Source organism: Furipterus horrens, unplaced genomic scaffold (assembly GCF_987537825.1).
Source record: "Furipterus horrens unplaced genomic scaffold, mFurHor1.1.pri manual_scaffold_7, whole genome shotgun sequence".
NCBI lineage: Eukaryota > Metazoa > Chordata > Mammalia > Chiroptera > Furipteridae > Furipterus > Furipterus horrens.
In genome coordinates, this window is record NW_028327177.1 from 128,138,296 (window position 1) to 128,151,465 (window position 13,170).

The 13,170-nt window shown below is 35.2% G+C and overlaps 1 protein-coding gene across 2 annotated transcripts in view; it reads left to right on the forward strand.

The window, feature by feature from the left end:
• Positions 1–13,170, forward strand: part of RBMS3 (RNA binding motif single stranded interacting protein 3) — a 611,777-nt gene that overhangs the window by 407,141 nt on the left and 191,466 nt on the right. For both annotated transcript variants that reach the window (XM_090283032.1, XM_090283033.1), the window contains exon 6: positions 3,282–3,361. In XM_090283032.1, coding sequence (XP_090139158.1) covers positions 3,282–3,361 — 80 coding nt within the window. The remainder of the gene's footprint in view (positions 1–3,281; positions 3,362–13,170) is intronic.

Here is a 13,170-nt window from a genome sequence, read left to right on the forward strand (position 1 = left end):
GCTTTCTCTGGATTCCCTAAAACATATTATGTAGAATCAACAAGGAGACACAGAGAGAGAGAGGCCCGTGTACACTATCCCTCATCTAGTTTAGTCTTCATTTAGAATTCCACGTCGTTCTTAAGACAAAGAGAAAGGATTTGATTTGTAGGGCTGTTGCAAGCAGGTTTTAGCTTCTTAACTGCCTTTTATCTGGACGAGTACCCAGAGAGAGCTTGAATAGGGAGGCGGACTCTGGGGCATAAGCACTTCGTTCTGTAGCTCTCCTGGAATAAAAATTCCATAAAGTAACATCTGTTGTAATTAAGGGCTTGCATTTCCTCTCCCATTCATGTCTCTGCTAGGAGGGAAGCTTATTTTCCCTAAGAGACAATGCATAGTAGATCGTGTGGGAAGAGAGAAAGACCAGAATTAGAATCCTTTTTTTCCTAGAAATAGAAGTTCCCTACTTTAAAAAAAAAAGTTGGAAGGCTTACTGTAAAGTATTCCATCAGAAAGAAAACTTCAAGAAGTTAAGAAAATTGTATTTAGCTACTCCTAAAGATTCATCTTTTGTCTCTAATCCAGATATCTTCTGATTTGGGGGAAATTATGATTAAGCAGTGAACAAAATGCTATCTCTGTTTTTATATTTTTATGTTTTAAAATTACATGTTATTAAACTTAAAGAGTTTCCTTTTTTTTCCATTTGGACATAAAATTGATTCATTCTTCAGATATTTTTCAGAATAACACTTACGTGGTTCCATTGGGCCACCTAATGAATGGATTCGTGTCAAATTAGTTTCTTACACTTTCATGTCATAGCAGGATAAACTATGTAATGTTGGCAACCAAGTAAAATATAAAAATGAGTGACCCCTTGTTGAGAAATTATTAAGAATTTCAAGATGTTGACAATGGAGTTTTAAACCAAGTGCAGGCTTGTTCTAAGTGTGTGGCTCTGTGTGGTTCTGCATACGTCTTGTGCCCATGAAGCCAATCCAGATGGATAGGAAATGTGTCATGTGTATCAATACAGAAAAATGTGTATTCATCCCACACCTCACAGGAATAAATGTACATCAGAAAAGACATTTAAAAAAATTTAGTGAAAATAATTATAGCATCATAAATGGAACGTGCTCCTGATACCAACTTCAGGTTTTTTAATCTGATCATTCAGGTGGCCTTGTCTGCATCTCCCAGCTTTTCTTGAAGAGTTTTCCCAAGTGAATCTTTCACTCCAGCCCCAGTGATCTGCTCATTCTACCCTATCTTAAAGGACACCGGCCCCCGCAGCTGCTGAGCGCAGGCCCTGCCCTAAGCATTTCCTCAAGGGCCCTTCTGGCCCTCTGTTCCTTCTCCGAGTTTCCCTGGCTTCTGGAATTCCTCTCATATTTCAATTATTATAACAGTAATGAATGTAAAACTTTGTTGACATTTGTTTACATGTCTTTCCTTATCTTGTAGACCCTTCGTGAAACATGGTCATATAATATGATCCTGAAAATACACATAAGAGGTAGATGTAGGAAGGTTTTACAACTTGTGTCAAAGGGCCCCATTCCAAGCAAACTCATGTTAACCACACAGCAGAAAATTTAAATTATACTTCGCCTTTTAGACAAATTTCACACATTTTACACATATATTCCTTCATATGTATGAGTTTTGTTTCCCAAATTTATTTTTGTCTCTAGTTTGTTATTAAGTGTGGGACTTAATGTCCTTTAATCAGAACAAACCCTTTAAATTTTATATTTCCTATCCAATTTTATAAAATAATAAAGCCCAGATATAGTTAATTGTTTTTAAAATGTTGCTGCTACTACTCCACTTAGGATCTGGTAGTACTGCCAATATTGAAATTATGATTGTATAACTCAAAATGTTTTTTTATTAGCTTCTATGTGAGATGACAAAATTTGGCCTGAAAAACCCAGTTTAGGAACATTGGTATCTAGTACAAAATAATAGAGGATTGTCCAAAATTCAGAATTAAGAAAGTTCAGGACCTAAGGTTTGTGTATTTCTGTTCTCCCACGTTTGAGACTCGAAGTCAGTGGTTCTCAACCTTCCTAATGCTGCAATCCTTTAATACAGTTCCTCATGTTGTGGTTACCCCCAACCATAAAATTATTTTCTTTCTTTCTTTTTATTTTTTTAATTTTGAGTGATCTCATTCATTCTTTTTTATTTTTAATTTATTTATTAGTTTATTTATTTATTTTTAGAGAAAGAGGAAAGGAGAAAGAGAAGGAGAGAAACATCACTGTGCAGTTGCCTCTCACTCGTGCCCCCAACTGGGGACCTGACGTGCAGCCTAGTCATGTGCCCTGACTGGGAATCGAACCAGCAACACTTGGTTTGCAGGCCGACGCTCAATCCACTGAGCCACAGCAGCCAGGGCTTCATAAAATTATTTTTGTTGCTACTTCATAACTGTAATTTTGCTACTGTTATGAATCGTAATGTAAATATCTGATAGGCGGGATGTATTTTCATTGTTATAAATTGAACATAATTAAAGCATAGTGATTAATCACAAAAACAATATGTAATTATATATGTCTTTTCCGATGGGCCTAGGTGGCCCCTGTGAAAGGGTTGGTCGACCCCCAAAGGGGTTGCAACCCACAGGTTGAGAACCGCTGCTCTAAGTAATTCTCTTCTGTATCTTTCATCCACTGGGTTTTTAATAAAAGTGTCATGATGTTGATGACAGCACTACTGTATTAATCATTATTTAAGCTGAAATAGGTTAAAATAAAGCACATCTCATCAACTTGTTTTGTGAAGTTCCTCAGCACTGTAGCTTAGTAGTTATAGTATATCCTTTGAGTCAGATGGGCTTCAACTAAAACCCAGACTCTGCCCCTTATTGGCAAGAGGTTCATCTCTCTAGGCCTCAGCACCCTCACTGATATGAAAAGCAATAACAAAGACCTATGCCTTTCAAATTTGCTAATTCAGACACTTAACAGGGATTTGTGGAGCACTTTTAATTGCCACATATTGTTGTGTAGATTACATAGATTCTGCCTCAGTGTTGCCTCTGGGTGAGGACTCAGCACAGAGCCATCCCCTCAAGCAACTTTCAATATAGTAATACTCTCCACAGTGATGTACTTCCAATGTTCTATCCGCCTGATCCTGGTGGTCGTGGTTGAGAGTTCTGGTAAAATTCTCAAATCAAGTTTTCCCTTGGCTTTTCTATATCCTTTTTGTCTTTATTTATTTTCCTGAACATGCACAAATTTGTGAAAAGTATATGATCCCCTGTTTATTTCTTTTTCCAGAATGGAGTCTACTGAAAAATGTGAAGTGGTAATTCAACATTTTAATGGAAAATATCTGAAAACACCACCTGGCATCCCAGGTAAGAAAAGCCATTAAGTAATCACTCAAGAGTTTTCAGGCTTATTGTGATTATTATAATGAGTATGCAGTAATGCCCTTGCTGGGTCACTGGGAGGGAAAAGTTGTGTTTATAAATGTATTATTTCTAATACTATGTAGTAACTCATCTTTGTCAAAACTACCGAAAACTTTTTGGTGATTTCCCTTTGGCCTTTTTTTTTTGCATCTCTGCTTCTCATTTCCTGAAGTGAATTAGAGGGAAAACATAGCAAAGAATAGTTAAAGATACATTCAAAGTGAAGGAAGTTTATGACTCCTGTCATTTATACTGATATCTTGATTTCTAATTTATTAAGTATCTGAACAGTGATATGCACTGTTGGAGCCCACAGATAGATGCCAGTGTACAGACACCCTACCAGTCCATGGCAAGAACAGCACAGAAAGTGAGAGTAAACATTTAGAAATTTGAGTAGCAATTTGACATTGTCATAAAATCTGAGTGCATAAGTTCATATTTTACAAAAATATCACTTACTGACATACTGAAAAAGTTACTGAAATTTTCCATTCATCAGAAAGAGTTTGAGGAGCACCAATCTAGATGGTCCTGGAACATTTCACATTTCCCAAAACAAAATTCTGAAGTACATACATCATGAGTTGATATAACTTGATACTATTAAGAACTACACTAAAAAAAAAAAAAAAAGTTTACACTCAACATAAAAATAATTGAGTATAGCACATGTGTCAAAGCTTAAAGCTAGAAACGCCTTCCTTAACTTGATATTAATCTAGTAGTAGGAAATACAGAAAGTATTTAATATTAGGTAGCCAAATTCAAGAATATATCTTACTCATGCATACAGACATTAAAGATTGACAGAGATGCTAAGAAAGAAGAATTACAATGAGCGGATAAAGAACTGTCTGACTAATGTATGTTGGTTTATTTGTTCCTCTTTTGTTTTTGGTGATTCTCAGGGGAATAATGTGACTTCTTCAGTCTTAAAATATTTTTCTTTTGGTCTTTTTCAGCTGAATTTCTATAGTGTTTGCTATGTAATGTGCATACTATTTAAAATCTGTGGTTAAAGTGTTCAGGGGTTGAGCAGTTCACTTCCTTAAAATATACTGGGGTTTATAGAAGAGGAAGCTTGAACAGAAAAAATATTTTTGTGGAGGAGACTGGGTTATTTTATGAATTGGTTGGTTTGGGGAGGATGTCAGGATAAGGGAAGAGTCCTTCAGACCCAAACCTGGATGATCTGGAAAATCCAGCTTAGCATCTCTGGTTAATCAGAGTCAAACACACAGGAAAGCCGGTGCCTTGATTTGGTTGGCTTCCCTGCATAACATTCCCTTGAGAATTGACTACATTTCAATCCTTTTGGAGACATATGGTGTTATTAAGAAAGGAGTTGGAAATTTACATCTCAACATGTAAGCTGCCCTTGCATTTTAGGAGATATACTTTTCAATTTTTTAAAAAATTTTAGCAGAAAAAGCACTTTAAGACACTCTGTTCAAACCTGTCACTGAAGAAAGGAGTTTAGAGAATTTTCCCATATTTATCCCATTTTATCCAATGGATGCCTAACTATATAGAAAGCATTCAAATTAAGTGTGCATTATATAGCTATATTAAAAAAATTAAGAATGAGCAAACTATGTAGAAATTATTGTTCATTTAAGTTTTAATACAGGTCTCAGATTTTTAGGTTTCATCCTTTTCAGAAAAAGATACCAAAATTTCTCTTGACTTGATTGATTTGAAACTGTTTTATTTTCTTTCCCCATAAAACATATAGCTGACTAATACAATTTAATGCTAAAGACAAAGTGAGTCACTGAAACTCCCCAAATATCTGGGCATTCCTCCTAAATATGCAGGCTCTAATATCAATCTATCTAATATCATAGCTACACCCAATGGAAACATTGTGAATAGCAAGAACTTAGTTATGAGTTTCTCACTCACTTTTATCTCATGGGAACATGAGAGGCAAAATAATTGTTCTCAGTTATAAAACTCTTTCAAGAGATATAATTTTATGCTTCTGATTTTTTCGCTCAACAGTAATAGAATTAAATATATAATATTGATCATAATTGGTCCTTGAATTTGCTCATTTATTCATTGAAGGTCAAGTAGAGTTTAATAAAGGTTTACAGAAGATATTTAATCTTTGATATTTAAATTTGACATGGAATAAAATAAGACATAATGCAAGATATGGGTATTTTGGAAGATAGAGTAGTAAAATGCTCTCATTGGGTACATTTAGTAAGTTAAGACAGGTATAATAAATTTTAGGTGTATGCCGTTTGCCTTCCTCATTGCTTACTTGTCATAGATGGTTGAAATCTTATACACAGAAAGTCATATTTTAATACAATTATCTATTCGATCTTGAAGACTGAGTAGGATGTTACTATGAGTTCTAATATCAGATTGGAAGCCATTGCTTTGACATTTTCAAAACAAATGACCAATTTCCTAACCTTTTCTTTTAAATATAGCTTTAGAGACACTGTCCTTGCTACTGGGTATATTAATTGAACCCAACTATAATTGATCTGACCTACCTGCAATTAAAATAGAATTCAAAAAGGATTTTAAAATCTCAGTCCTCTACATTATCAAGATTAGGCATCTTTGAATTCAGAAGTTTGTGGTTTTTATAAGACTCAGTTTATGGTTTCAATATAATGCTTTAAGGTGGTGTGATTGAGGGTCCCACAATGACCCGACAATGCCCTGCACTTCTCAGGCTCTAAAAAAGCTGTTGAAAATATTGCTTAAGTCAATTATCTTCTTTTCATACTAGAGCCCTTCTTCTAACCTTACTTTGAAAAGTTAGAGAACAATTGGTATGAAATTTGCATTCTTTACTTCTCTCTTCAGGGATAACTCAGGGAAATGTGTACATGGCATTGAACAAAGAGTGCCGTTTGGCTCCTGTCACTTTTGACAATGACTCCTCTTAAAGAAGATGCAAAGTTAATTTTTCTTCCTGAGAAGACCATCTAGTCTCCAAATCCCTTACTGTGTCATTTCTATAAAGTAACAAGAAAAAACTTCGACCCCAAATTTTGACATTGGTCTGAATTTCAAATTCTAAAAACTCAGAGTAAAGGATATTTGCAAGAACATGTAACATGAACTGCATTTATGTTGCAGTCTATTATGATTTACATTATTGTAGGAATAATGTACTCACTCATTAAATAAATTTCAGGCTGATATTTAGTTTTCATTCCTGGAAGAATATGTGAGTTGAAAGGAAACTATATAGATACTTCTTTTGTCATACTTTCTTTCTTTGGGCTCCTCCCGTTTGTTCATAAAAGATCTAATTTTAATGAATACATCATGAATCATTAATGCCTATTAGAGCCTCTCAGAACTAGCTGTGTTCACTTTGATTTAGCATGTTATCCTAGATTTTGGTTACCTCAATCAATGAAGCTAAGTATACCTGTCACAAATCAAATTATTTGAATTCTGCTATATATAGTACAGGAAATTAACAAAGATCAGGTGGCTATGTTGCTACTAGCAGGTGGGGAGAAGATGGCACAGATGTATATTAAACAGTGTCAATCACTGTAGCCTCCTCAGAAAAGAGATCATCCAGCGTTTTCTCTCTTCCCTAGAGGGAAACAAAAACACACTGTTCCATAAATGTTGCATGTCCTACAGATCGATCTTGATGTTTTCTGGACAAAATGAAGGATCATTAGTTTCTTGCCTGCCTAACCCCAGACACTTCCTTATCCTGTAATGAATTGCTCAGCAATGTTCTGCAGCCCCAAAGTGTTCCATTTTCAAACCAAAAGCAAAGGGTAAGTTCCCAGACACTTCATGGATCTGTAGGGCATGAACTTGAAAGGCTCACTTTCAGAAAGCCCCCAAAGCAAAGTGATGCATGAAGTGGAAAAGGCTTCCACATATAAGGACATGTATTGATGAACAGAATGTGCAGGCTAGTTGTAGAAAAATAAACCATGCTTTGCTCTCAAACTAGACTTTTGCCTATAAGCACAGATTCCTATTTGTGGAGCAGTCTTTCCAAAAGAAAATGGAGTAACTTCCTTTTAGTACGATTTCTTATTCTTCTGATAATTATTTTTAATCCCAAATGAACTCCAAGAAGTAGGAAAGGGTGAGAGAAAGCTCAGCACATTAGGGGATCTTTTCAATTTTAACAAATCCTGGGAGCAACAGAATTTTAGACAAGTAATTAAGTGCCAGAGGAATCATATTTTTCTAATAAGTAATATAAAACTGTGGGTCTTTTTGGTGCTTTGACATAATTTTACTGTTATGTGTTATGTAAGTAAGAAATGTATATGATTTTGGATATGTATGTATATCATAGGAGCGTATGAGGAAAAATATTTAACTTCTGAAATTTTTTAAAGAAAATGAAGAAAAAAAAAGTCCGCTAGAGTAAAATGTCATCAATATACTTAATAAAATTTATGTTAAGAGATATGTTTCAAAATTCTGAATATTTGAGCAATATACATATAAATTTTTATCAGTGGAAAATGTTGCAGACCCTCACAACCAGAGTTTCCTCCATGCTATTGGATTGGGCAAAAAGTTTGTTTGTTTTTTTTCCATACGATGGTTCTAGTAGAGCTTAGTTAGCTTTAACTTCATTCAAAACAATTTTGTTAGATAGTATTGTGACAGGTGTCATATCAGCGTACATTTTAAAAATAACCTGAAAATTGGTGATTTTTTTGTAACCATTTTAATATTGAAGATGTAAGAAAACATACATTTTTGGCATATTATGCTTTATTATTTCAAGAAAGGTAAAAAACACAACAGAAACTAAAAAAAAAAAAAAAACGATTTGTGCAGTGTATGAAGAAAGTGCTGTGACTGATCAAACATGTCAAAGGTGATTTGTCAAAGGTGGAAGTTTTGTGCTGAAGATATCTCACTTGATGATTGGATAGACTGGTTGAAGTTGATAGCGATCAAATTGAGACATTAATTGAGAACAATTAATGTTATACTCCATGGAAGATAGCCAACATCCTCAAAATATCCAAATCAATGAAGTTATTGGTGATAATAATTTTTTAAAAATGTGTCTTTTATTTTATGGAAAAAGTCATAGAGACTTTTTGGCTAACCCAATATCAATCTATAAGTCTATTAAGTCTTATCTGAGTAAGAAACAGCAAATACAAAAATATTATGAGAGTTTAGCAAAAATATTCCTTTATGGTTCTACTGAGGAGAAGCACTGTCTAATGCTGAATTTTTCATCTTTGTGAAACTAAAAGATCATTAACATAATAAACTTTGCAAACACTATAGTCCCTAACTGGGTATCAGTTTAGATTTCTCATTGAGAGAACTTTTGCCACACTGAGGAGCTACTTTCTCTGAAGCCTCTTATCCATAATGTCAGAGATGCCTTCTAGATTATTTCTATGCACTAAACACATAGTTGCTTCATGATAAAACACTGTTGGAATATTATTTGTGAGCGTTACAAAGCAGCCTGACAACTTCATCATCACTAGTCTTAGAGTCTGTGTGGATTCTGTGGACATGGACTTGGTCAGTCATTTCTCAACCTTCTGATGGAGCCGCACAAGCCTGATCCTGTGATGGTAAACACAGAATGAGTTGGTAACTGATTAGATAAGGGTGGAAAGAGGAAGAGATGATTACATTTCTAAATCTGGATCGTGAGAAGCCTGATATAGAAGGTCCAAGGGATCATCTTCGGATTAGAAATGATTGCAATGGGTTTTGTGTCCGATGCCCCCTCCCCTTTTTTCACCTGTGACTATAGCTTCAGATGAGATGAGCAGTCTCCAGACACCCTGGAAGGATCCAATCTCAAGCGCCCACTGATTCCCTACACTTTCTACCTCAGGGCAAAATGCGTAAAAGCTCACTCAACCTGACATACATTTTCTACAAACTTCAGTGAAGTTATCACTCCCTGAGACAGCCCTCAGTCAGTGGGACGTGGGAGTCAATGCACAAGATTGGGCCTCTTGTTCTTTCGAGGGGTAATTCTGAGTTACATTCTACAGGGTTCCTTAGAGGGTTGCCAGTGGTGACAACAGGTTCATGAGACACCTCTTTTTATTGGGTTTTCTCTTTTCCCCACCTTTCTTTTTATTTTCCATCATCCCTTCTTCCTGAGATATAGTTCCCAATTAAACTACCTTATCCCAGGCTATGATTTTGAGGAACTCAGATGAAGACAGGTGTTCCAGTAATGGTGGGGGGTGGGGGGGCCACCTTTTGATTTAAAATTTCTGCCTATAAAAGAGGGTAGGCCAGCTGAAATAATGAAATGAATTTCATGGACCAAATATTGTTTCTATGATTTTTTTTTTTACAGCAGCATTTATGAACTATATATTAGGGGTGATAAAGGCAAATATTAGTGGTAGTAGACAGATGGTAGGCAGGCTTTAAATTTAGCAAGAGAAGTATGGGAGAGGATCAGGAGCAGTGACGTGGCTGAAAGTGGTGAATGGTGGATCAAATGGAGATGGAAATAGGAGCTAAGGAATAGCCATAATGCCAGCAAAGTGATGGTGATGTCTAGGCATAGAAAATTAAGGTCACAGAGAAAAGAATGTGTGAGGTTTGGGCTTTAGATAAATGGAGAGTGAGGGACACTGACAATGAGCTCCAGGGTCACAATGCCTGTAGTTGTCTGAAGTGAAAGAGGGATGATCCTTGGTTGAACAATTGGAGCCTTCTGATTAGAATGGTGGAGGCTTCTGACTAGAAGATTTTTCAACAATATTATAGACTTTCTTACTTAAACTCACAGTTTTCTTGTTTTAGTCTAAAGTTTTAACCTTCATAGGAGCAGGTTAGGAAGTGTGAACAGTGCTGAAGTAATTTTGTGTTTCTTTATTTGATTCTGAGTAATCAAAACCAGGGTTTATTTCTTTCTGGCCGCTTCAAGGGCTATTGCTTAGCTCAGTGTAGATTCTATATAAATATTCTTTGGAGTTGATGCACAATTCTATGAATTGAATACGTTTCATACTTCTAATTGCTTTCAATGAAATTCCCAGGGGTGTGGGAGGGGGATACACATCTCCTGCTAAACAGGCATCAACACCTTGGAGATGAACATTGAGAGAGATCTTGAAATATTTTCTTAATTTATGAAAAAAAATACCATTTGTATATCTAAATGTACAGAAAGACAGGGAGGTGAATATTCACAAGAAAAACAAACAATTCAATAGAGAAAGATTCTAGTTACTTGTTAAATGCCTCATTTTTTTTTCAAAACTTTTCAGGGGGTTATGCTGGCAGTCTGCTTGTTATTTCTTTAAATAACTCATTCATGGCACAATGAAAAATCCTGTTTTCTAACATCTCAAATGACCTGGCCAAATTAATATTGAAATAATATCTAGATATTAATATTTTGCCACTGGATCTAGTTAACCGCTGTTTTCTTTTTTTCCTCAAAATGTACATATCTTGAGAATAAACAGAAAAGCAATTTTCGTGACCTATACCTTTGTCCTTTTGAGCATAATGTTGCTTCTCTCTACCTAGAGGAAGTACTACAATGGGTTATTGTTCCTAGTATAATAACATAATAAAATCTATATTGTTTAATTAATATAATATGGTCAATATGCTCTGTGAACCATATATTTTCTATAATTATGTAAATCATTAATGAGTAATAGCAAAATTTTCCTGGAGTCTCCACCTGGCTCTGAAACCTGATATTTTTTATGCAGTCATAATTCTGTGAACCAGAGAAGAGAAGCAGGGAGATCTCTGTATCTCTCCAGAATCAAGAGCCATCTTCATCTGTTATTTCTAAAATAGTAACTACCTTCAGGTCTTCAATATTCTCTGCATTGAAAATTTCACAGTAAAACCTTACAAAATAAATTATAAAGCCTCAATGTTATCTCTAAGACAACGTTGGGCTTTGCCTTCTGTCAGCATCACTAATGAGTAAATAATTTAGTGTCTGTCCTGAACGAGTCTTATTAGCAAGCAAAGAGGGTTGAGTGGCTTAAGACCAATTAAGACACAAGCCATGGAAACCAAGCTCTGAATAATTAAGTGCTTAGTGAATTTTCAGATCCAGAATCTCATTTGTTAGGATTGATTTAAAACACATTCTAGCCAATTTCGGGATCAATGTGTAGTATCCTGAATGAAACACTTGCCACTGTCTCCAAGTAATTATCAAGAAGTCTGCCATGCACACAACTCGTGATCTAATATTTTCAGAATGAAAAATCTGCAAATTTCAAGAAAATATTTTAAGTGGAATATTAATGAAAATGCTCATTAGGCAAGCTCTGAACCAGCCACCATTTGTTTATCTTATAACTGTTTCCTCTGATTTCTTCTTTAAGCCTATGAATAACAAATCAATTAGTTTGCTATTATTTTAGTCATTTTCCAGTACAGAAGAAAATATTTTATAGGAAATTGGCAAGCTTATGATCAATTTTTTTTATACTTCACATATTCCCAAGACACTTTTGTGCCATTAGATTGACATTTTCCTGAAAAGAACTTTGGTGTTTTTCTTTTCCTTTACCTTTAAACAATTAGCCCACAAACTCTTTGAATGTAAGGATTGCTCCTTGGTGTTTGTTTTATGTTTAAAGCATCTAATCCAATACATGTCATGGAATAGTACTGACAATTATTTGTTAAATAAGTAAATATCTCACTGTGGTAGAGAGAATAATGCTCTCCACCCCCAAATATTTTGAAGTCTAATTCCCACTGCCAGTAAATTAGGTTACATGGTAAAGAGGAGTTAGTGCTGCAGTTGAAATTAAGGTTGCTCATAAACTGACTTGAAAATAAGGAAATTACTCTGAGTTATCTAAAAGGACCCAATGTAAACACCAAGGAACTTAAAAGTGGAGAAGATGAGCAGAAGAGGAGACTAGTGACGCTTCTAGGAAGGACTTGACTCACCATTGCAGACATTGGGGAGCTGAAAAAGACAAGAAATTGGATTCTCCTGAAAGCCTCCACGAGGGAACTCAGCCCTATTTAGGTCACAACTTTAGCCCAATGTGATATGTGTGTTGGACTTCTGATCTACAGAACTATAGGATAGCAAATCTGTGTAATTTTATGTCCCTACATTGTGTTAATTTCTTACAACAGCAGCAGAAAACTAATATACTATATGTAATTTTTTTCAACTGAATATCATCTGAACTATTTTTAAATTACATTGCTAAACAATATAGGTAGAACTTTCTTAGTTTCTCCTATTTTTTAACAATTGAATCACTGGGTTGTTTGTAAGTTAACTAGGAAAAACAAAGACCCTCATGTTAATTATTTTAACTATAGTTTTTTATACCTTCTCTTAAGAATATTTTAGAATGGAAGACTGTTGAATATCTAAAAAGAAAGTTTTTGGGGGTAGCACCTGAGATCTCAGAGCACATCATTATTGACCCCAATACATCAAATATTAATGCAAACCGATAGCAAGATTAGAAGGCTGTAAATATGAAAACAGCCATTTTTCCTTGATCTGAGAGTGGGATTTATTTTGGGTCAGATTTTTTTTTTTTTCTTCAAATAGTTGTACTAGTCGAGTCAATGAAGAGTTCTAAGATACACCAACTCAGTGTCTTAAGTTTATTCCTAGCTGTTTGGTATTAGAGTAGATGTTAGAGCTCCCAGGGAGCTTGCCTGACTTCCATCAGCCAGCCCCGACATCTTTCTTTCTAGACGAACTGACCTCAGGCTGCAGCAGCCTGGTCTGCCTATCAGTAGGGAGACTCAGAAGTGCCTGGGAAGTTTCA